The sequence below is a fragment of the Salvelinus namaycush genome, unplaced genomic scaffold (genome assembly GCF_016432855.1).
Source record: "Salvelinus namaycush isolate Seneca unplaced genomic scaffold, SaNama_1.0 Scaffold2942, whole genome shotgun sequence".
NCBI lineage: Eukaryota > Metazoa > Chordata > Actinopteri > Salmoniformes > Salmonidae > Salvelinus > Salvelinus namaycush.
This window is the reverse complement of record NW_024059833.1, coordinates 1-25,416: the sequence shown is the minus strand read 5'-3', so window position 1 is coordinate 25,416 and position 25,416 is coordinate 1. Positions and strand designations below refer to the sequence as shown.

The 25,416-nt window shown below is 48.2% G+C and overlaps 1 protein-coding gene across 1 annotated transcript; it reads left to right on the top strand.

Annotated features, from left to right (window-relative positions):
• Positions 1–10,569: 10,569 nt before the first annotated feature.
• Positions 10,570–25,409, top strand: LOC120039712 (pyruvate dehydrogenase phosphatase regulatory subunit, mitochondrial-like; the record flags this gene model as incomplete). The annotated part of the gene is made up of 3 exons (XM_038985118.1): positions 10,570–10,701; positions 17,135–17,422; positions 25,382–25,409. Coding segments are annotated over exons 2-3 (303 nt in total), but the record flags the coding sequence as incomplete, so codon positions are not given.
• Positions 25,410–25,416: the final 7 nt, after the last annotated feature.

Genomic DNA, 25,416 nt, shown 5'->3' with positions numbered 1-25,416 from the left:
TAAAACTGTCCCTGAACCTCCTCCTGAAGCAGGATACTGTTGGTCCTACTGGCCCTGAACCACCTCCTGAAGCAGGATACTGTTGGTCCTACTGATCCTAAAACTGGCCCTGAACCTCCTCCTGAAGCAGGATACTGTTGGTCCTACTGGCCCTAAAACTGGCCCTGAACCACCTCCTGAAGCAGGATACTGTTGGTCCTACTGGCCCTAAAACTGGCCCTGAACCACCTCCTGAAGCAGGATACTGTTGGTCCTACTGATCCTAAAACTGGCCCTGAACCTCCTCCTGAAGCAGGATACTGTTGGTCCTACTGGCCCTGAACCACCTCCTGAAGCAGGATACTGTTGGTCCTACTGGTCCTAAAACTGGCCCTGAACGACCTCCTGAAGCAGGATACTGTTGGTCCTACTGGCCCTAAAACTGGCCCTGAACCTCCTCCTGAAGCAGGATACTGTTGGTCCTACTGGCCCTAAAACTGGCCCTGAACCTCCTCCTGAAGCAGGATACTGTTAGTCCTACTGGTCCTAAAACTGGCCCTGAACGACCTCCTGAAGCAGGATACTGTTGGTCCTACTGGCCCTAAAACTGGCCCTGAACCACCTCCTGAAGCAGGATACTGTTGACCCTACTGGCCCTGAACCTCCTCCTGAAGCAGGATACTGTTGGTCCTACTGGTCCTAAAACTGGCCCTGAACCTCCTCCTGAAGCAGGATACTGTTGGTCCTACTGGTCTTAAAACTGGCCCTGAACCTCCTCCTGAAGCAGGATACTGTTGGTCCTACTGATCCTAAAACTGGCCCTGAACCACCTTCTGAAGCAGGATACTGTTGGTCCTACTGGTCCTAAAACTGGCCCTGAAACACCTCCTGAAGCAGGATACTGTTGGTCCTACTGGCCCTGAACCACCTCCTGAAGCAGGATACTGTTGGTCCTACTGGCCCTAAAACTGGCCCTGAACCACCACCTGAAGCAGGATACTGTTGGTCCTACTGGTCCTAAAACTGGCCCTGAACGACCTCCTGAAGCAGGATACTGTTGGTCCTACTGATCCTAAAACTGGCCCTGAACGACCTCCTGAAGCAGGATACTGTTGGTCCTACTGGCCCTGAACCACCTCCTGAAGCAGGATACTGTTGGTCCTACTGGTCCTAAAACTGGCCCTGAACCACCTCCTGAAGCAGGATACTGTTGGTCCTACTGATCCTAAAACTGGCCCTGAACCTCCTCCTGAAGCAGGATACTGTTGGTCCTACTGGCCCTGAACCACCTCCTGAAGCAGGATACTGTTGGTCCTACTGGTCCTAAAACTGGCCCTGAACGACCTCCTGAAGCAGGATACTGTTGGTCCTACTGATCCTAAAACTGGCCCTGAACCACCTCCTGAAGCAGGATACTGTTGGTCCTACTGATCCTAAAACTGGCCCTGAACCACCTCCTGAAGCAGGATACTGTTGGTCCTACTGGTCCTAAAACTGGCCCTGAACGACCTCCTGAAGCAGGATACTGTTGGTCCTACTGGCCCTAAAACTGGCCCTGAACCACCTCCTGAAGCAGGATACTGTTGGTCCTACTGATCCTAAAACTGGCCCTGAACGACCTCCTGAAGCAGGATACTGTTGGTCCTACTGATCCTAAAACTGACCCTGAAGGGTATACAGTAGGGTACCCTTTACCCTATGGGCCCTGGTCAACAGTAGTGTACCCTTTACCCTATGGGCCCTGGTCAATAGTAGTGTACCCTTTACGCTATGGGCCCTGGTCAATAGTAGTGTACCCTTTACCCTATGGGCCCTGGTCAACAGTAGTGTACCCTTTACCTTATGGACCCTGGTCAATAGCAGTGTACCCTTTACCCTATGGGCCCTGGTCAATAGTAGTGTACCCTTTACCCTATAGGCCCTGGTCAACAGTAGTGTACCCTTTACCCTATGGGCCCTGGTCAACAGTAGTGTACCCTTTACCTTATGGACCCTGGTCAATAGTAGTGTACCCTTTACCCTATGGGCCCTGGTCAATAGTAGTGTACCCTTTACCCTATAGGCCCTGGTCAACAGTAGTGTACCCTTTACCCTATGGGCCTTGGTCAATAGTAGTGTACCCTTTACCTTATGGGCCCTGGTCAACAGTAGTGCACCCTTTACCCTATGGGCCCTGGTCAATAGTAGTGTACCCTTTACCCTATAGGCCCTGGTCAACAGTAGTGTACCCTTTACCCTATGGGCCTTGGTCAATAGTAGTGTACCCTTTACCCTATAGGCCCTGGTCAACAGTAGTGTACCCTTTACCCTATGGGCCCTGGTCAACAGTAGTGTACCCTTTACCTTATGGACCCTGGTCAATAGCAGTGTACCCTTTACCCTATGGGCCCTGGTCAATAGTAGTGTACCCTTTACCCTATAGGCCCTGGTCAACAGTAGTGTACCCTTTACCCTATGGGCCCTGGTCAACAGTAGTGTACCCTTTACCTTATGGACCCTGGTCAATAGTAGTGTACCCTTTACCCTATGGGCCCTGGTCAATAGTAGTGTACCCTTTACCCTATAGGCCCTGGTCAACAGTAGTGTACCCTTTACCCTATGGGCCTTGGTCAATAGTAGTGTACCCTTTACCTTATGGGCCCTGGTCAACAGTAGTGCACCCTTTACCCTATGGGCCCTGGTCAACAGTAGTGCACCCTTTACCCTATGGGCCCTGGTCAACAGTAGTGTACCCTTTACCCTATGGTCCCTGGTCAACAGTAGTGTACCCTTTACCCTATGGGCCCTGGTCAACAGTAGTGTACCCTTTACCCTATGGGCCCTGGTCAACAGTAGTGTACCCTTTACCCTATGGGCCCTGGTCAACAGTAGTGTACCCTTTACCCTATGGGCCCTGGTCAACAGTAGTGTACCCTTTACCCTATGGGCCCTGGTCAACAGTAGTGTACCCTTTACCCTATGGGCCCTGGTCAACAGTAGTGTACCCTTTACCCTATAGGCCCTGGTCAACAGTAGTGTACCCTTTACCCTATGGGCCCTGGTCAACAGTAGTGTACCCTTTACCCTATGGGCCCTGGTCAACAGTAGTGTACCCTTTACCCTATGGGCCCTGGTCAACAGTAGTGTACCCTTTACCCTATGGGCCCTGGTCAACAGTAGTGTACCCTTTACCCTATGGGCCCTGGTCAACAGTAGTGTACCCTTTACCCTATGGGCCCTGGTCAACAGTAGTGTACCCTTTACCCTATGGGCCCTGGTCAACAGTAGTGTACCCTTTACCCTATGGGCCCTGGTCAACAGTAGTGTACCCTTTACCCTATGGGCCCTGGTCAACAGTAGTGTACCCTTTACCCTATGGGCCCTGGTCAACAGTAGTGTACCCTTTACCCTATGGGCCCTGGTCAACAGTAGTGTACCCTTTACCCTATGGGCCCTGGTCAACAGTAGTGTACCCTTTACCCTATGGGCCCTGGTCAACAGTAGTGTACCCTTTACCCTATGGGCCCTGGTCAACAGTAGTGTACCCTTTACCCTATGGGCCCTGGTCAACAGTAGTGTACCCTTTACCCTATGGGCCCTGGTCAACAGTAGTGTACCCTTTACCCTATGGGCCCTGGTCAACAGTAGTGTACCCTTTACCCTATGGGCCCTGGTCAACAGTAGTGTACCCTTTACCCTATGGGCCCTGGTCAACAGTAGTGTACCCTTTACCCTATGGGCCCTGGTCAACAGTAGTGTACCCTTTACCCTATGGGCCCTGGTCAACAGTAGTGTACCCTTTACCCTATGGGCCCTGGTCAACAGTAGTGTACCCTTTACCCTATGGGCCCTGGTCAACAGTAGTGTACCCTTTACCCTATGGGCCCTGGTCAACAGTAGTGTACCCTTTACCCTATGGGCCCTGGTCAACAGTAGTGTACCCTTTACCCTATGGGCCCTGGTCAACAGTAGTGTACCCTTTACCCTATAGGCCCTGGTCAACAGTAGTGTACCCTTTACCCTATGGGCCCTGGTCAACAGTAGTGTACCCTTTACCCTATGGGCCCTGGTCAACAGTAGTGTACCCTTTACCCTATGGGCCCTGGTCAACAGTAGTGTACCCTTTACCCTATGGGCCCTGGTCAACAGTAGTGTACCCTTTACCCTATGGGCCCTGGTCAATAGTAGTGTACCCTTTACCCTATAGGCCCTGGTCAATAGTAGTGTACCCTTTACCCTATAGGCCCTGGTCAATAGTAGTGTACCCTTTACCCTATAGGCCCTGGTCAATAGTAGTGTACCCTTTACCCTATGGGCCCTGGTCAACAGTAGTGTACCCTTTACCCTATAGGCCCTGGTCAACAGTAGTGTACCCTTTACCCTATAGGCCCTGGTCAACAGTAGTGTACCCTTTACCCTATGGGCCCTGGTCAACAGTAGTGCACTACTACCCTATGGGCCCTGGTCAACAGTACCCTTTACCCTATGGGCCCTGGTCAACAGTAGTGCACTACTACCCTATGGGCCCTGGTCAACAGTACCCTTTACCCTATGGGCCCTGGTCAACAGTACCCTTTACCCTATGGGCCCTGGTCAACAGTACCCTTTACCCTATGGGCCCTGGTCAACAGTACCCTTTACCCTATGGGCCCTGGTCAACAGTACCCTTTACCCTATGGGCCCTGGTCAACAGTACCCTTTACCCTATGGGCCCTGGTCAACAGTACCCTTTACCCTATGGGCCCTGGTCAACAGTACCCTTTACCCTATGGGCCCTGGTCAACAGTACCCTTTACCCTATGGGCCCTGGTCAACAGTAGTGTACCCTTTACCCTATGGGCCCTGGTCAACAGTAGTGTACCCTTTACCCTATGGGCCCTGGTCAATAGTAGTGTACCCTTTACCCTATGGGCCCTGGTCAACAGTAGTGTACCCTTTACCCTATGGGCCCTGGTCAACAGTAGTGTACCCTTTACCCTATGGGCCCTGGTCAACAGTAGTGTACCCTTTACCCTATGGGCCCTGGTCAACAGTAGTGTACCCTTTACCCTATGGGCCCTGGTCAACAGTAGTGTACCCTTTACCCTATGGGCCCTGGTCAATAGTAGTGTACCCTTTACCCTATGGGCCCTGGTCAATAGTAGTGTACCCTTTACCCTATGGGCCCTGGTCAACAGTAGTGTACCCTTTACCCTATGGGCCCTGGTCAACAGTAGTGTACCCTTTACCCTATGGGCCCTGGTCAACAGTAGTGTACCCTTTACCCTATGGGCCCTGGTCAACAGTAGTGTACCCTTTACCAACAGTTCCTGTTGGTTGTAAATATGTTTCTTCTGCTTCCTGAGCTGGTTGTTTTTGACTGTGATAATGATGGTGTGTTTTGTCAGGTTGTTTTTCTATTGTGTTTACGTCCACAACGTCCCTACAGTACAAGGGTCCTGTTATAGCTACTAGCTGGTAACATTGGATAGAGAAGTGGTTCTGTGTCTGTCATAAATGCCTCCCTATTAACTGCACTACTTTTGACCAGGGCCTTATGGGGTAGTGGTCAAAAGGTAGTGCACTATGTAGGGAACAAGGTGCATTTTGGGGTGCATCCTCAATCTGTCCTGCTCCACAGAGGTCAGAGGTCAGGGGCCTGTCGGGATCCATTCCAATTGAATGTCGGTCAATTCAGGAAATAAACTGAAATTCCAATTCAATAATTTAAATTATTTCAAAAATAAACTGAAAATGAGAACCCTATCTATTTCAAAAGTTTTTCCATCTTTTAATTAGGAATCAGATGGTGTTAGTGGAGGGAGGTTTTTTCTCTGTTGATGCTGTCATCTAGATGATCTGCTGTATCCAGTTGAAATGAATCCATGTTACAGCGCGTGTTGACGGACCACAGAGACACCACCTGTGCTAATTAGATATCTAGCATGCGCCTAACACCTGTGTGTAATGGAAGCAGGCCGCCAGGAAACATGCTGTCACTGAAATATACTGTCGGCTGCAACTGTGATAGAGCTGCTCAAAGCAGTGTACAAAATACTAAATTCTCATACTTGAGTAAAAGTAAAGATACCTTAATAGATAATGACTCAAGTAAAAGTGAAAGTCACACAGTGAAATACTACTTGAGTAAAAGTATTTGGTTTTAAATATACATAAGTATAAAAGTAAATATAATTGCTAAAATATACTTAAGTATCAAAAGTAAAAGTATAAATCATTTAAAATTATTTCATTTTAAGCAAACCAGACGGCAGCATTTTCTGGTTTTTTAAATTTATTTACAGACATAATTTACAAACTAAGCATGTGTGTTTAGTGAGTCCACCAGATCAGAGGCAGTAGGGAGGACCATGTTCTCTTGATTAGTATGTAAATTAGACCATTTTTCCTGTCCTGCTAAGCATTCAAAATGTACTTTTGGGTGTCAGGGAAAATGTATGGAGTAAAAAGTACATTTTCTTTCGGAATGTAGTGACGTAAAAGTTGTAAAAATATAAATAAAGTACAGATACCCGAAAAACTACTTAAGTAGTACTTTAAAGTATTTTTACTTAAGTACTTTACACCACTGGTGTACAGTACATGTGTATTTTGCATTTGTGAAATTATTTCGATGTGATATGAAAGTAAAGGGGTTTATGTTTCTAGAATTGTATCGCATTTGAGAATCTGATTCATGTTTAGGAGGAGTTTTGTCGTCCAGAGCCAGTCTACCTCTGAACATAACATAAGGGCCTTGGACCCTAAAGAGTAACATTAGGCCCCTTAAGAGGTCATCTTGGCCTAGAACTGGCCCTGTTGTCAATCTGGCACCACCATCCTCCACATCTCAACCCTGGAACAACGTGAAACGAGGGGAGAGTCTGGACACCGAGGCCCTCCGTGTGAGACCGTTTGGACAGCATGAGAGGGACACCAAGCACCTCTGCTCTCCGGGAGCCAGAGGACCTTCCTACTGCTTCAGCAACACTTGGCTCTATTCCTCCTGTCTGTTTTTGCCGCTTTGAAGTGAGACTTCTTTGGACTGATGATGATGATGATGATGATGATGACCAGTTTTTGTAATTTTCTTTGTGTATAAAGTTATGGATCTGCTGTTATAGTTTTTGTTCAGATTATGCCACGATGTAATATTGAGATTTTACATTGTGCTTTTTTTTGCTGTACAGATGAACATTTTGTCAGTTTAATAAAATTGTCTGCAGATTTTTACATCGTGGTGTGTCCTCATGTTGGGTATTTCAGAATGACTGTTGGTGTCATGCGATAGAAAAGCAATGTATTTCCAACAGATGTTTTTTATTGAAGACAACTGGATAAGAGCAGTCTCTCCTTTCCTCATAACTGGCACAATATTAATGTATCGAAACAAATAACAAATGTGCACATTTTATGACATGTTACTAGTACTGTAATGACCAGTGACGTTTCGTGAAGATCCTGTTCACGCAGCGGCGATGGGATGGTAAACATTATCTCCGTTCCGCCAGCAAGAATAAGCGAGACCTTGCAAGAATAATGCCCTGACCTTGGCAATTTTCCTTCAAAATAAATGTCCCGCAATGAAGATGGTGAAAATTAATAAAAAAGGTCGAAATTAGTTACTGTTTATCTGGAAATGTCAGCAGATTTTAAATTTTGTTTAACAATATATAAAAAAGAGCATTTATGGCAAAACTAATATAGCACTGACATTATTGTTAGCAGCATTAAAAGTAATGATTACTAGTTATCGTGTTAACAGTAAACCCAAAAATATTTAATGCTACAATTAGTAATAATATAATATTATTGGTATAATTGTAATCAACTTTAGAAAACACTTTAAAATCCCATTGTTAATTAGCCTATTTGCATTACACGATGTTTAGTATGTTTTTCATATTGGATTATTTAACCTTTATTTAACTCGACAAGTCAGTTAAGAACAAATTACCCAGACATTGCAAAACAGTTTGTTTTAATCAATTATTTGGTGACGTGATATATATTTAGTGTAGTTTTATCTAAAAAGGATAACTTTTTAAATGTTTTATAAATTCACTGAGGAGGTCCTCCTCTGAGGAGCCTCCGCTGTTGGATCGACGTGTACGACAGCGTGTTCCAGTTCCTGCCAATATCCAGCAACTTCTCACAGCCACTGAAGAGGAGTGGGACAACATTCCACAGGACACCATCAACAGCCTGATCGACTCAATGTGAAGGAGATGTGTCGCGCTGCATGGTGGTCACACCAGATACTGACTGGTTTTAGACAGAGTGGTGATTTTAACATGTATATCTTGGTGGGGCAAAATCAACATTGTTTTAATGCATGCCAGCAAAGCTACTACACAACACTAAACAATACATACCAGCAAAGCTACTACACAACACTAAACAATACATGCATTGCACTATAACAGTGACAAACGGTGTCCACAAACTGTTAGGGCCTACATAAAGCTGTCCCAACAGCAGAGCTATCTTTTCAGCACCATGGAGTGAATCCTTACCACCGCTACACCTGGCTATCAGCGGAGCCTTGTCTGTTAGCGAAACAGTTCATTCAGCCTCATTTACTGCCTTCTAAAAAACATAGCTGATATTGCTGACTTGTTTAAACAAATGTGGTTTCACTGACAATTGAGATGTACAAACTATGGCATAAGGGAACGATGAGCGGATAAGAGGCCATCCGTAATTTCGATTAAGACAATGAGCGAGCTAGGACGGACGTAGTCGATATAGCTATTTGTTCAGCACTTTTGAAATGTACAGCGACAGAATTCAGAACATGGGCTGTTCATACAGTGTTCTCCCTGTACACCAAGTCAGAATAGTAGGATAAATAAAGGGGGCATATAAGTAGACAATGAAAGCTCTTTCAATACTCGATGATGACATTTCTCTAAACAGGCTACATGTGCACCACCAAGTCAGAACAGTAGGCTAACTTATGAGGGGGAAGGGACATATCTCCCTGGCATATTACATCATTTATGCAGCAGAATACAGTATATTTTTGGACTCATCTCGTTGTGCTTTGCTCACTTGAACAGGAAGGTGGCGCAGCGGTTCTTCTTGTGGGCAAATTTTGTCATCAAAGTCTGGCCTTCTCCAGATTTATGGTGCTTTCAAAACAACTGGGAACTAAACAAATATAAAAGGTTGAATCATGACATCAGTGATCTTCAGGTCGGAGATCTAGAAAGAGGCCCAAGTTCCCGAATTGGAATTCCGAGTTCGATTCAAAACGTATTTTCCCAGTCGGAGCTCGTTCCCCCCCCCAAGTTTCAAGTTTCCAGTTGTTTTGAAAGCGGGAGAAGTCGTACTAGGTTGACAGCCAATGTATTCACCCTTTTCTGTCCCATAGTGTTGCATGTGAATGTTTATCTATTTAAGCTTGGAAAAGAGACCCTTAAACCCAGACTTGGACCACACAACCTCTCCACTGAATAGCAAGCTAGTGATTGCTTTTCAACGCTTGCAGTTAGCCACTGATCAAATCAAATGTTCTTTGTCACGTGCGCCGAATACAACAGGTGAAATACTTACTTACAACGCAGTTTTAAGAAAAATAAGTATTAAGTAAATATAGATAATTAAAAAATACAACAAAAAACAAATAAAAGATTCCTTCCAAATCCCTCACTGTAGATTTGGTGATTTCCAACTTCATGTATAATGTTTATGTCCAATGGCCGATGACCACCGATACGTTTTTTAAAATCTATAATTTCTCCTACGAAAAGGTTTGAAAAGGATTTGCCAGTAGATTGTGGATTCGTGATGATGGCCACTTGTCTAGCTTGCTGGCTAAGATTTTGAAAGTCCAATTAAAGCTGCTGTAGATATAACGTGATTTGATGTCATTTTATTTGTGGCCAATGACTTTGAGCCTTCTTGGATGGGCACTTCTAATGTAAATCTATGGCAGCACCCACAAGCTTGAATTTTCAAGCTCTCTCTGTAGATTTTGCGGCGATATAGTGTCTCCCATGAGTGACAGAACACTGAGCCAATCACGGTGCAACTAGAGAACATTACCAACCCCTATGCTTTGTTTTTTTCCGCTGGCTGACCCGCCCACCACAGAAAGCACTGAGCTAGGCTGAAAGACCTGCATTTTGGAGCTGTCTTACTCAAGAAGCAACCGTTGTTTGTATGCGGCTTTATTAACTTACATTTTGTGTTTTTTTTTTTACATTGTTTTCAAACTGATATGTGAAATGTATTTATGTAAAAAATAACATGAAAAACAGATTTTTTTTTTTTTTTGCTAAACAGGTGGGTCTCAAAACAGGTGGGACTCACCTGCCCTGAATGACAGGCCGCCACAGGTTATATGTGACCAATAGATGCATATCTGTATTCCCAGTCATGTGAAATCCATAGATTAGGGCCTAATGAATTTATTTCAGTTGACTGATTTCCATACATGAACTGTAACTCAGTAAAATGGTTTAAATTGTTTCGTTTATATTTTTGTTCAGTGTATATTCATAATTGTGCACATTTTCATCATAATTATTCACTTACAAAGTATACTGGACGAAACTATTATTCTGAAGGATTTAAAAAAATCCGCGACACGGAAGTAGTTCGTTTTTCTTGCCGGTGTCACGGCGGTGTAAATAAACAATGCCGTTTGTTTGGCCGTAGAGGGTCTGGCTGGAACGTTCTGCTGTCATCGAAGCGCAGGACTGAAATCTGCTGCGAGCCAAATAGAGATATCATTACTCTTTTGAGTGGAGTGAGTCGGTGAGTTTGCTACATAGAGTATGGGACAAATGTCACAGAAAAACAGTTAGCCAGTGCGCAGCTAGCTAGCCAACAATGATAATGCTAACAAGCATTATCATTAGCAAGAGGAATGTCAGAAGAAGCAGGCCGCTAGCGTATTACCAATGCATAGACGTTTGGATCGGGGTGTTCTCCTTGGGGCCAAGGTCGAACACAAGCAAACTTCAGATTTACATTTTGGCATTAGCAAGAAGTGATAGGAGTTCAAGTTGTCATTGAGCCAGCTGATCAACTAACGTTAGCTAAAGTTCGCTAGCTAGCTGTAGCTTGTTTGAAAGACAGTACGAAAGTTAGCTGTGGTAGCTGGTACCCAAGTCTGCATGCTTGCTAATGTGATCCTCCAGGCCTGTTGTGTTGTGATCCTCCAGGCCTGTTGTGTTGTGATCCTCCAGGCCTGTTGTGTTGTGATCCTCCAGGCCTGTTGTGTTGTGATCCTCCAGGCCTGTTGTGTTGTGATCCTCCAGGCCTGTTGTGTTGTGATCCTCCAGGCCTGTTGTGTTGTGATCCTCCAGGCCTGTTGTGTTGTGATCCTCCAGGCCTGTTGTGTTGTGATCCTCCAGGCCTGTTGTGTTGTGATCCTCCAGGCCTGTTGTGTTGTGATCCTCCAGGCCTGTTGTGTTGTGGTCCTCCAGGCCTGTTGTGTTGTGATCCTCCAGGCCTGTTGTGTTGTGATCCTCCAGGCCTGTTGTGTTGTGATCCTCCAGACCTGTTGTGTTGTGATCCTCCAGACCTGTTGTGTTGTGATCCTCCAGGCCTGTTGTGTTGTGTTGTGATCCTCCAGGCCTGTTGTGTTGTGGTCCTCCAGGCCTGTTGTGTTGTGGTCCTCCAGGCCTGTTGTGTTGTGATCCTCCAGGCCTGTTGTGTTGTGATCCTCCAGGCCTGTTGTGTTGTGATCCTCCAGGCCTGTTGTGTTGTGGTCCTCCAGGCCTGTTGTGTTGTGATCCTCCAGGCCTGTTGTGTTGTGATCCTCCAGGCCTGTTGTGTTGTGATCCTCCAGACCTGTTGTGTTGTGATCCTCCAGACCTGTTGTGTTGTGATCCTCCAGGCCTGTTGTGTTGTGATCCTCCAGGCCTGTTGTGTTGTGTTGTGATCCTCCGGGCCTGTTGTGTTGTGATCCTCCGGGCCTGTTGTGTTGTGATCCTCCAGGCCTGTTGCCTTGTGATCCTCCAGGCCTGTTGTGTTGTGATCCTCCAGGCCTGTTGTGTTGTGATCCTCCAGACCTGCTGTGTTGTGATCCTCCAGGCCTGTTGTGTTGTGATCCTCCAGGCCTGTTGTGTTGTGATCCTCCAGACCTGTTGTGTTGTGATCCTCCAGGCCTGTTGTGTTGTGATCCTCCAGGCCTGTTGTGTTGTGTTGTGATCCTCCAGGCCTGTTGTGTTGTGATCCTCCAGGCCTGTTGTGTTGTGATCCTCCAGGCCTGTTGTGTTGTGATCCTCCAGGCCTGTTGCCTTGTGATCCTCCAGGCCTGTTGCGTTGTGATCCTCCTGGCCTGTTGCGTTGTGATCCTCCTGGCCTGTTGCCTTGTGATCCTCCAGACCTGTTGTGTTGTGATCCTCCAGACCTGTTGTGTTGTGATCCTCCAGGCCTGTTGTGTTGTGATCCTCCAGACCTGTTGTGTTGTGATCCTCCAGGCCTGTTGTGTTGTGATCCTCCAGGCCTGTTGTGTTGTTGTGATCCTCCAGACCTGTTGTGTTGTGATCCTCCAGGCCTGTTGTGTTGTGTTGTGATCCTCCAGACCTGTTGTGTTGTGATCCTCCGGGCCTGTTGTGTTGTGATCCTCCGGGCCTGTTGTGTTGTGATCCTCCTGGCCTGTTGCCTTGTGATCCTCCAGGCCTGTTGCCTTGTGATCCTCCAGACCTGTTGTGTTGTGATCCTCCAGGCCTGTTGTGTTGTGATCCTCCAGGCATGTTGTGTTGTGATCCTCCGGGCCTGTTGTGTTGTGATCCTCCGGGCCTGTTGTGTTGTGATCCTCCAGGCCTGTTGTGTTGTGATCCTCCGGGCCTGTTGTGTTGTGATCCTCCAGACCTGTTGTGTTGTGATCCTCCGGGCCTGTTGTGTTGTGATCCTCCGGGCCTGTTGTGTTGTGATCCTCCAGGCATGTTGTGTTGTGATCCTCCGGGCCTGTTGTGTTGTGATCCTCCAGACCTGTTGTGTTGTGATCCTCCAGGCATGTTATGTTGTGATCCTCCAGGCCTGTTGTGTTGTGATCCTCCAGACCTGTTGTGTTGTGATCCTCCAGACCTGTTGTGTTGTGATCCTCCAGGCCTGTTGTGTTGTGATCCTCCAGGCCTGTTGTGTTGTGATCCTCCAGGCCTGTTGTGTTGTGATCCTCCAGACCTGTTGTGTTGTGATCCTCCGGGCCTGTTGTGTTGTGATCCTCCGGGCCTGTTGTGTTGTGATCCTCCGGGCCTGTTGTGTTGTGATCCTCCAGACCTGTTGTGTTGTGGTCCTCCAGGCCTGTTGTGTTCTGATCCTCCGGGCCTGTTGTGTTGTGGTCCTCCGGGCCTGTTGTGTTGTGATCCTCCGGGCCTGTTGTGTTGTGATCCTCCAGACCTGTTGTGTTGTGATCCTCCAGACCTGTTGTGTTGTGATCCTCCAGACCTGTTGTGTTGTGATCCTCCAGGCCTGTTGTGTTGTGATCCTCCAGGCCTGTTGTGTTGTGATCCTCCAGACCTGTTGTGTTGTGATCCTCCAGACCTGTTGTGTTGTGATCCTCCAGACCTGTTGTGTTGTGATCCTCCAGGCCTGTTGTGTTGTGGTCCTCCGGGCCTGTTGTGTTGTGATCCTCCGGGCCTGTTGTGTTGTGATCCTCCGGGCCTGTTGTGTTGTGGTCCTCCGGGCCTGTTGTGTTGTGATCCTCCAGGCCTGTTGTGTTGTGATCCTCCAGGCCTGTTGTGTTGTGATCCTCCAGGCCTGTTGTGTTGTGATCCTCCAGGCCTGTTGTGTTGTGATCCTCCAGGCCTGTTGTGTTGTGATCCTCCAGGCCTGTTGTGTTGTGATCCTCCAGACCTGCTGCTAATGTAATCCTCCAGACCTGTTGTGTTGTGATCCTCCAGGTCTGTTGTGTTGTGATCCTCCAGGCCTGTTGTGTTGTGATCCTCCAGGCCTGTTGTGTTGTGATCCTCCAGACCTGTTGTGTTGTGATCCTCCAGACCTGTTGTGTTGTGATCCTCCGGGCCTGTTGTGTTGTGATCCTCCAGGCCTGTTGTGTTGTGTTGTGATCCTCCAGACCTGTTGTGTTGTGATCCTCCGGGCCTGTTGTGTTGTGATCCTCCGGGCCTGTTGTGTTGTGATCCTCCGGGCCTGTTGTGTTGTGATCCTCCGGGCCTGTTGTGTTGTGATCCTCCGGGCCTGTTGTGTTGTGTTGTGATCCTCCAGGCCTGTTGTGTTGTGTTGTGATCCTCCAGACCTGTTGTGTTGTGTTGTGATCCTCCAGGCCTGTTGTGTTGTGATCCTCCTGGCCTGTTGTGTTGTGATCCTCCAGGTCTGTTGTGTTGTGATCCTCCAGGCCTGTTGTGTTGTGATCCTCCAGGCCTGTTGTGTTGTGATCCTCCAGACCTGTTGTGTTGTGATCCTCCAGACCTGTTGTGTTGTGATCCTCCGGGCCTGTTGTGTTGTGATCCTCCGGGCCTGTTGTGTTGTGATCCTCCAGGCCTGTTGTGTTGTGATCCTCCAGGCTTGTTGTGTTGTGATCCTCCAGACCTGTTGTGTTGTGATCCTCCGGGCCTGTTGTGTTGTGATCCTCCAGGCCTGTTGTGTTGTGATCCTCCAGGCCTGTTGTGTTGTGATCCTCCAGACCTGTTGTGTTGTGATCCTCCAGACCTGTTGTGTTGTGGTCCTCCAGGCCTGTTGTGTTGTGGTCCTCCAGGCCTGTTGTGTTGTGATCCTCCAGGTGTGTTGTGATCCTCCAGACCTGTTGTGTTGTGATCCTCCAGGCCTGTTGTGTTGTGATCCTCCAGAACTGCTGCTAATGTAATCCTCCAGACCTGTTGTGTTGTGATCCTCCAGGTCTGTTGTGTTGTGATCCTCCAGGCCTGTTGTGTTGTGATCCTCCAGGCCTGTTGTGTTGTGATCCTCCAGACCTGTTGTGTTGTGATCCTCCAGACCTGTTGTGTTGTGATCCTCCGGGCCTGTTGTGTTGTGATCCTCCAGGCCTGTTGTGTTGTGTTGTGATCCTCCAGACCTGTTGTGTTGTGATCCTCCAGGCCTGTTGTGTTGTGATCCTCCGGGCCTGTTGTGTTGTGATCCTCCGGGCCTGTTGTGTTGTGATCCTCCGGGCCTGTTGTGTTGTGATCCTCCAGGCCTGTTGTGTTGTGTTGTGATCCTCCAGACCTGTTGTGTTGTGATCCTCCAGGCCTGTTGTGTTGTGATCCTCCGGGCCTGTTGTGTTGTGATCCTCCGGGCCTGTTGTGTTGTGTTGTGATCCTCCAGGCCTGTTGTGTTGTGTTGTGATCCTCCAGACCTGTTGTGTTGTGTTGTGATCCTCCAGGCCTGTTGTGTTGTGATCCTCCTGGCCTGTTGTGTTGTGATCCTCCAGGTCTGTTGTGTTGTGATCCTCCAGGCCTGTTGTGTTGTGATCCTCCAGGCCTGTTGTGTTGTGATCCTCCAGGCCTGTTGTGTTGTGATCCTCCAGACCTGTTGTGTTGTGATCCTCCGGGCCTGTTGTGTTGTGATCCTCCGGGCCTGTTGTGTTGTGATCCTCCGGGCCTGTTGTGTTGTGATCCTCCAGGCCTGTTGTGTTGTGATCCTCCAGGCCTGTTGTGTTGTGATCCTCCAGACCTGTTGTGTTGTGATCCTCCAGACCTGTTGTGTTGTGGTCCACCAGGCCTGTTGTGTTGTGGTCCTCCAGGCCTGTTGTGTTGTGATCCTCCAGGTGTGTTGTGATCCTCCAGACCTGTTGTGTTGTGATCCTCCAGGCCTGTTGTGTTGTGATCCTCCAGAACTGCTGCTAATGTAATCCTCCAGACCTGTTGTGTTGTGATCCTCCAGGTCTGTTGTGTTGTGATCCTCCAGGCCTGTTGTGTTGTGATCCTCCAGGCCTGTTGTGTTGTGATCCTCCAGACCTGTTGTGTTGTGATCCTCCAGACCTGTTGTGTTGTGATCCTCCGGGCCTGTTGTGTTGTGATCCTCCAGGCCTGTTGTGTTGTGTTGTGATCCTCCAGACCTGTTGTGTTGTGATCCTCCAGGCCTGTTGTGTTGTGATCCTCCGGGCCTGTTGTGATCCTCCGGGCCTGTTGTGTTGTGTTGTGATCCTCCAGGCCTGTTGTGTTGTGTTGTGATCCTCCAGACCTGTTGTGTTGTGTTGTGATCCTCCAGGCCTGTTGTGTTGTGATCCTCCTGGCCTGTTGTGTTGTGATCCTCCAGGTCTGTTGTGTTGTGATCCTCCAGGCCTGTTGTGTTGTGATCCTCCAGGCCTGTTGTGTTGTGATCCTCCAGGCCTGTTGTGTTGTGATCCTCCAGACCTGTTGTGTTGTGATCCTCCAGACCTGTTGTGTTGTGATCCTCCGGGCCTGTTGTGTTGTGATCCTCCGGGCCTGTTGTGTTGTGATCCTCCGGGCCTGTTGTGTTGTGATCCTCCAGGCTTGTTGTGTTGTGATCCTCCAGACGTGTTGTGTTGTGATCCTCCAGACCTGTTGTGTTGTGGTCCTCCAGGCCTGTTGTGTTGTGGTCCTCCAGGCCTGTTGTGTTGTGATCCTCCAGGTGTGTTGTGATCCTCCAGACCTGTTGTGTTGTGATCCTCCAGGCCTGTTGTGTTGTGATCCTCCGGGCCTGTTGTGTTGTGATCCTCCAGACCTGTTGTGTTGTGATCCTCCAGGCCTGTTGTGTTGTGATCCTCCAGGCCTGTTGTGTTGTGATCCTCCAGGCCTGTTGTGTTGTGATCCTCCAGGCCTGTTGTGTTGTGATCCTCCAGGCCTGTTGTGTTGTGATCCTCCAGGCCTGTTGTGTTGTGATCCTCCAGGCCTGTTGTGTTGTGATCCTCCAGGCCTGTTGTGTTGTGATCCTCCAGGCCTGTTGTGTTGTGATCCTCCAGGCCTGTTGTGTTGTGATCCTCCAGACCTGTTGTGTTGTGATCCTCCAGGCCTGTTGTGTTGTGATCCTCCAGGCCTGTTGTGTTGTGATCCTCCAGGCCTGTTGTGTTGTGATCCTCCAGGCCTGTTGTGTTGTGATCCTCCAGGCCTGTTGTGTTGTGATCCTCCAGGCCTGTTGTGTTGTGATCCTCCAGACCTGTTGTGTTGTGATCCTCCAGGCCTGTTGTGTTGTGATCCTCCAGGCCTGTTGTGTTGTGATCCTCCAGGCCTGTTGTGTTCTGACCCTCCAGGCCTGTTGTGTTGTGATCCTCCAGGCCTGTTGTATTCTGACCCTCCAGGCCTGTTGTGTTCTGATTCTCCAGGTTCCTCCAAGCCATGCACTGCAGCTGCGTATGGAGCTCCAGGACTCTGTCCCCGGCCCTGCTCCCTAGGCTGCTGTCCCATGCAGGATGCTGGGCTCCGGGGACCAGGCCTAGGGGTATCTGGAGCTCCCCCCGGAGCCTGGCCTCGGCTGTAGAGACCACGCAGCCCATCCCCCTGCCTAGCCAAGCCCGCGTGGTGATCTGTGGAGGGGGCATCGTAGGGACGTCTGTGGCCTATCACCTGGCCAAGCTGGGCTGGACTGAGATCGTACTATTGGAGCAGGGAAGGTAGGAGAGGCTAAATGATGTGGTCTGTGTACAAGAGGGGGGTGCATGTTTCCATAACACTTTATTTGTGGGCAGGTGGACAATATGTCATGATTTGATGAGGTCATTGTTTTACTGGGCTTGTCAGGTGATGGGAGACCAATACAGTAAAAGACTAGCCTACGACGCCTTATTGTAATCAATGATGACATCTAGGAAGCAGACGGAAGCACAGTCTTATGTCTCGTTACTCACCCTGCTGGGTTGTGATCCTCTGTCTGTGTTGGCAGGGGGGAAAGTAGATGGTGTTTCCTGCTGCTATGGGATCTACTATGTGATCTACTATGTGATCTACTATGGGATCTACTATGGGATCTACTATGGGATCTACTGTCTGTGTTGGCAGGGGGGAAAGTAGATGGTGTTTCCTACTGCTATGGGATCTACTATGTGATCTACTATGTGATCTACTATGGGATCTACTATGGGATCTACTATGGGATCTACTGTCTGTGTTAGACAGGGGGGAAAGTAGATGGTGTTTCCTACTGCTATGGGATCTACTATGTGATCTACTATGGGATCTACTATGGGATCTACTATGGGATCTACTGTCTGTGTTAGACAGGGGGGAAAGTAGATGGTGTTTCCTACTGCTATGGGATCTACTGTCTGATCTACTATGGGATCTACTATGTGATCTACTATGGGATCTACTATCTGTGTTAGACAGGGGGGAAAGTAGATGGTGTTTCCTACTGCTATGGGATCTACTATGTGATCTACTATGTGATCTACTATGGGATCTACTATGGGATCTACTATCTGTGTTAGACAGGGGGGAAAGTAGATGGTGTTTCCTACTGCTATGGGATCTACTATGTGATCTACTATGGGATCTACTATCTGTGTTAGACAGGGGGGAAAGTAGATGGTGTTTCCTACTGCTATGGGATCTACTATGTGATCTACTATGTGATCTACTATGGGATCTACTATGGGATCTACTGTCTGTGTTAGACAGGGGGGAAAGTAGATGGTGTTTCCTACTGCTATGGGATCTACTGTCTGATCTACTATGGGATCTACTATGGGATCTACTGTCTGATCTACTATGGGATCTACTATGGGATCTACTATCTGTGTTAGACAGGGGGGAAAGTAGATGGTGTTTCCTACTGCTATGGGATCTACTATGTGATCTACTATGGGATCTACTGTCTGTGTTAGACAGGGGGGAAAGTAGATGGTGTTTCCTACTGCTATGGGATCTACTGTCTGATCTACTATGGGATCTACTATGGGATCTACTATCTGTGTTAGACAGGGGGGAAAGTAGATGGTGTTTCCTACTGCTATGGGATCTACTATGTGATCTACTATGTGATCTACTATGGGATCTACTATGGGATCTACTGTCTGTGTTAGACAGGGGGGAAAGTAGATGGTGTTTCCTACTGCTATGGGATCTACTGTCTGATCTACTATGGGATCTACTATGTGATCTACTGTCTGATCTACTATGGGATCTACTATGTGATCTACTATGGGATCTACTATGGGATCTACTATCTGTGTTGGCAGGGGGGAAAGTAGATGGTGTTTCCTACTGCTATGGGATCTACTGTCTGATCTACTATGTGATCTACTATGGGATCTACTATGGGATCTACTATCTGATCTACTATGGGATCTACTGTCTGTGTTAGGCAGGGGGGAAAGTAGATGGTGTTTCTTACAGCTATGGGATCTACTGTCTGATCTACTATGGGATCTACTATGGGATCTACTATGGGATCTACTGTCTGTGTTAGACAGGGGGGAAAGTAGATGGTGTTTCTTACAGCTATGGGATCTACTGTCTGTGTTAGGCAGGGGGGAAAGTAGATGGTGTTTCCTACTGCTATGGGATCTACTGTCTGATCTACTATGTGATCTACTATGGGATCTACTATGGGATCTACTATGGGATCTACTATCTGTGTTAGACAGGGGGGAAAGTAGATGGTGTTTCCTACTGCTATGGGATCTACTGTCTGATCTACTATGTGATCTACTATGGGATCTACTATGGGATCTACTGTCTGTGTTAGACAGGGGGGAAAGTAGATGGTGTTTCCTACTGCTATGGGATCTACTGTCTGATCTACTATGTGATCTACTATGGGATCTACTATGGGATCTACTATGGGATCTACTATCTGTGTTAGACAGGGGGGAAAGTAGATGGTGTTTCCTACTGCTATGGGATCTACTATCTGTGTTAGGCAGGGGGGAAAGTAGATGGTGTTTCTTACAGCTATGGGATCTACTGTCTGATCTACTATGGGATCTACTATCTGTGTTGGCAGGGGGGAAAGTAGATGGTGTTTCCTACTGCTATGGGATCTACTGTCTGATCTACTGTCTGATCTACTATGTGATCTACTATGGGATCTACTGTGGGATCTACTATGGGATCTACTGTCTGTGTTAGACAGGGGGAAAGTAGATGGAATTTCTTACAGCTATGTGATCTACTATGAGATCTACTTTCTGTGTTAGGCAGGGGGGAAAGTAGATGGAATTTCTTACAGCTGTGGGATCTACTATGGGATCTACTATGGGATCTACTATCTGTGTTAGACACAGCACCTAGCCTAGTGTCCTCATGTCTCTGTGTGCTAGGCTAGGTGCTGTACCTAACCATGTTGTCATGTCTCTGTGTGCTAGGCTAGGTGCTGTACCTCACCATGTTGTCATGTCTCTGTGTACTAGGCTAGGTGCTGTACCTAACCATGTTGTCCTCATGTCTCTGTGTGCTAGGCTAGGTGCTGTACCTAACCATGTTGTCATGTCTCTGTGTGCTAGGCTAGGTGCTGTACCTAACCATGTTGTCATGTCTCTGTGTGCTAGGCTAGGTGCTGTCCCTAACCATGTTGTCATGTCTCTGTGTGCTAGGCTAGGTGCTGTACCTAACCATGTTGTCATGTCTCTGTGTGCTAGGCTAGGTGCTGTACCTAACCATGTTGTCCTCATCTCTCTGTGTGCTAGGCTAGGTGCTGTACCTAACCATGTTGTCATCTCTCTGTGTGCTAGGCTAGGTGCTGTACCTAACCATGTTGTCCTCATGTCTCTGTGTGCTAGGCTAGGTGCTGTACCTAACCATGTTGTCCTCATGTCTCTGTGTGCTAGGCTAGGTGCTGTACCTAACCATGTTGTCCTCATGTCTCTGTGTGCTAGGCTAGGTGCTGTACCTAACCATGTTGTCCTCATGTCTCTGTGTGCTAGGCTAGGTGCTGTACCTAACCATGTTATCATGTCTCTGTGTGCTAGGCTAGGTGCTGTACCTAACCATGTTGTCCTCATGTCTCTGTGTGCTAGGCTAGGTGCTGTACCTCACCATGTTGTCATGTCTCTGTGTGCTAGGCTAGGTGCTGTACCTAACCATGTTGTCCTCATGTCTCTGTGTGCTAGGCTAGGTGCTGTACCTAACCATGTTGTCATGTCTCTGTGTGCTAGGCTAGGTGCTGTACCTAACCATGTTGTCATCTCTCTGTGTGCTAGGCTAGGTGCTGTACCTAACCATGTTATCATGTCTCTGTGTGCTAGGCTAGGTGCTGTACCTAACCATGTTGTCCTGTCTCTGTGTGCTAGGCTAGGTGCTGTACCTAACCATGTTGTCATCTCTCTGTGTGCTAGGCTAGGTGCTGTACCTAACCATGTTGTCATGTCTCTGTGTGCTAGGCTAGGTGCTGTACCTCACCATGTCCTCATGTCTCTGTGTGCTAGGCTAGGTGCTGTACCTAACCATGTTGTCCTCATGTCTCTGTGTGCTAGGCTAGGTGCTGTACCTAACCATGTTGTCCTGTCTCTGTGTGCTAGGCTAGGTGCTGTACCTCACCATGTTGTCATGTCTCTGTGTGCTAGGCTAGGTGCTGTACCTAACCATGTTGTCATGTCTCTGTGTGCTAGGCTGGGTGCTGTACCTAACCATGTTGTCATGTCTCTGTGTGCTAGGCTAGGTGCTGTACCTAACCATGTTGTCATCTCTCTGTGTGCTAGGCTAGGTGCTGTACCTAACCATGTTGTCATCTCTCTGTGTGTTAGGCTGGGTGCTGTACCTAACCATGTTGTCATGTCTCTGTGTGCTAGGCTAGGTGCTGTACCTAACCATGTTGTCATGTCTCTGTGTGCTAGGCTAGGTGCTGTACCTAACCATGTTGTCATGTCTCTGTGTGCTAGGCTAGGTGCTGTACCTAACCATGTCCTCATGTCTCTGTGTGCTAGGCTAGGTGCTGTACCTAACCATGTCCTCATGTCTCTGTGTGCTAGGCTAGGTGCTGTACCTAACCATGTTGTCATCTCTCTGTGTGCTAGGCTAGGTTCTGTACCTAACCATGTTGTCATCTCTCTGTGTGCTAGGCTAGGTTCTGTACCTAACCATGTTGTCCTCATGTCTCTGTGTGCTAGGCTAGGTGCTGTACCTAACCATGTTGTCCTCATGTCTCTGTGTGCTAGGCTAGGTGCTGTACCTAACCATGTTGTCCTCATGTCTCTGTGTGCTAGGCTAGGTGCTGTACCTAACCATGTTGTCCTCATGTCTCTGTGTGCTAGGCTAGGTTCTGTACCTAACCATGTTGTCATGTCTCTGTGTGCTAGGCTAGGTGCTGTACCTAACCATGTTGTCATCTCTCTGTGTGCTAGGCTAGGTTCTGTACCTAACCATGTTGTCCTCATGTCTCTGTGTGCTAGGCTAGGTGCTGTACCTAACCATGTTGTCATGTCTCTGTGTGCTAGGCTAGGTGCTGTACCTAACCATGTCCTCATGTCTCTGTGTACTAGGCTAGGTGCTGTACCTAACCATGTTGTCATCTCTCTGTGTGTTAGGCTAGGTGCTGTACCTCACCATGTTGTCATCTCTCTGTGTGCTAGGCTAGGTGCTGTACCTAACCATGTTGTCATCTCTCTGTGTGCTAGGCTAGGTGCTGTACCTAACCATGTTGTCATGTCTCTGTGTGCTAGGCTAGGTGCTGTACCTAACCATGTCCTCATGTCTCTGTGTGCTAGGCTAGGTGCTGTAGTTAACCATGTTGTCATCTCTCTGTTTGCTAGGCTAGGTGCTGTACCTAACCATGTTGTCATCTCTCTGTGTGCTAGGCTAGGTGCTGTACCTAACCATGTTGTCCTCATGTCTCTGTGTGCTAGGCTAGGTGCTGTACCTAACCATGTTGTCATGTCTCTGTGTGCTAGGCTAGGTGCTGTACCTCACCATGTTGTCATCTCTCTGTGTGCTAGGCTAGGTGCTGTACCTAACCATGTTGTCATGTCTCTGTGTGCTAGGCTAGGTGCTGTACCTAACCATGTTGTCATCTCTCTGTGTGCTAGGCTAGGTGCTGTACCTAACCATGTTGTCATCTCTCTGTGTGCTAGGCTAGGTGCTCTACCTAACCATGTTGTCCTCATGTCTCTGTGTGCTAGGCTAGGTGCTGTACCTCACCATGTTGTCATCTCTCTGTGTGTTAGGCTAGGTGCTGTACCTCACCATGTTGTCATGTCTCTGTGTGCTAGGCTAGGTGCTGTACCTCACCATGTTGTCATGTCTCTGTGTGCTAGGCTAGGTGCTGTACCTCACCATGTTGTCATGTCTCTGTGTGCTAGGCTAGGTGCTGTACCTCACCATGTTGTCATGTCTCTGTGTGCTAGGCTAGGTGCTGTACCTAACCATGTTGTCATGTCTCTGTGTGTTAGGCTAGGTGCTGTACCTAACCATGTTGTCATGTCTCTGTGTGCTAGGCTAGGTGCTGTACCTAACCATGTTGTCCTCATCTCTCTGTGTGCTAGGCTAGGTGCTGTACCTAACCATGTTGTCCTCATCTCTCTGTGTGCTAGGCTAGGTGCTGTACCTAACCATGTTGTCATCTCTCTGTGTGCTAGGCTAGGTGCTGTACCTAACCATGTTGTCATGTCTCTGTGTGCTAGGCTAGGTGCTGTACCTCACCATGTTGTCCTCATCTCTCTGTGTGTTAGGCTAGGTGCTGTACCTAACCATGTTGTCCTCATCTCTCTGTGTGTTAGGCTAGGTGCTGTACCTAACCATGTTGTCATGTCTCTGTGTGCTAGGCTAGGTGCTGTACCTCACCATGTTGTCCTCATCTCTCTGTGTGCTAGGCTAGGTGCTGTACCTAACCATGTTGTCATGTCTCTGTGTGCTAGGCTGGGTGCTGTACCTAACCATGTTGTCCTCATCTCTCTGTGTGCTAGGCTAGGTGCTGTACCTAACCATGTTGTCATCTCTCTGTGTGCTAGGCTAGGTGCTGTACCTAACCATGTTGTCATGTCTCTGTGTGCTAGGCTAGGTGCTGTACCTAACCATGTTGTCATGTCTCTGTGTGCTAGGCTAGGTGCTGTACCTCACCATGTTGTCATGTCTCTGTGTGCTAGGCTAGGTGCTGTACCTAACCATGTTGTCATCTCTCTGTGTGCTAGGCTAGGTGCTGTACCTAACCATGTTGTCATGTCTCTGTGTGCTAGGCTAGGTGCTGTACCTAACCATGTTGTCATGTCTCTGTGTGCTAGGCTAGGTGCTGTACCTAACCATGTTGTCCTCATGTCTCTGTGTGCTAGGCTAGGTGCTGTACCTAACCATGTTGTCATCTCTCTGTGTGCTAGGCTAGGTGCTGTACCTAACCATGTTGTCATGTCTCTGTGTGCTAGGCTAGGTGCTGTACCTAACCATGTTGTCCTCATCTCTCTGTGTGCTAGGCTAGGTGCTGTACCTAACCATGTTGTCATGTCTCTGTGTGCTAGGCTAGGTGCTGTACCTAACCATGTTGTCCTCATGTCTCTGTGTGCTAGGCTAGGTGCTGTACCTAACCATGTTGTCATGTCTCTGTGTGCTAGGCTAGGTGCTGTACCTAACCATGTTGTCCTCATGTCTCTGTGTGCTAGGCTAGGTTCTGTACCTAACCATGTTGTCATGTCTCTGTGTGCTAGGCTAGGTGCTGTACCTAACCATGTTGTCCTCATGTCTCTGTGTGCTAGGCTAGGTTCTGTACCTAACCATGTTGTCATCTCTCTGTGTGCTAGGCTAGGTTCTGTACCTAACCATGTTGTCATGTCTCTGTGTACTAGGCTAGGTGCTGTACCTCACCATGTTGTCATGTCTCTGTGTGTTAGGCTAGGTGCTGTACCTAACCATGTTGTCATGTCTCTGTGTGCTAGGCTAGGTGCTGTACCTCACCATGTTGTCCTCATCTCTCTGTGTGCTAGGCTAGGTGCTGTACCTAACCATGTTGTCCTCATGTCTCTGTGTGCTAGGCTAGGTGCTGTACCTAACCATGTCCTCATCTCTCTGTGTGCTAGGCTAGGTGCTGTACCTAACCATGTTGTCATCTCTCTGTGTGCTAGGCTAGGTGCTGTACCTAACCATGTTGTCATGTCTCTGTGTGCTAGGCTAGGTGCTGTACCTAACCATGTTGTCATGTCTCTGTGTGCTAGGCTAGGTGCTGTACCTAACCATGTTGTCATCTCTCTGTGTGCTAGGCTAGGTGCTGTACCTAACCATGTTGTCATGTCTCTGTGTGCTAGGCTAGGTGCTGTACCTAACCATGTTGTCATGTCTCTGTGTGCTAGGCTAGGTGCTGTACCTAACCATGTTGTCATGTCTCTGTGTGCTAGGCTAGGTGCTGTACCTAACCATGTTGTCCTCATGTCTCTGTGTGCTAGGCTAGGTGCTGTACCTCACCATGTTGTCATGTCTCTGTGTGCTAGGCTAGGTGCTGTACCTAACCATGTTGTCATGTCTCTGTGTGCTAGGCTAGGTGCTGTACCTAACCATGTTGTCATCTCTCTGTGTGCTAGGCTAGGTGCTGTACCTAACCATGTTGTCATGTCTCTGTGTGCTAGGCTAGGTGCTGTACCTAACCATGTTGTCCTCATGTCTCTGTGTGCTAGGCTAGGTGCTGTACCTAACCATGTTGTCATGTCTCTGTGTGCTAGGCTAGGCGCTGGCACCACCAGGCTGTGTGCTGGGA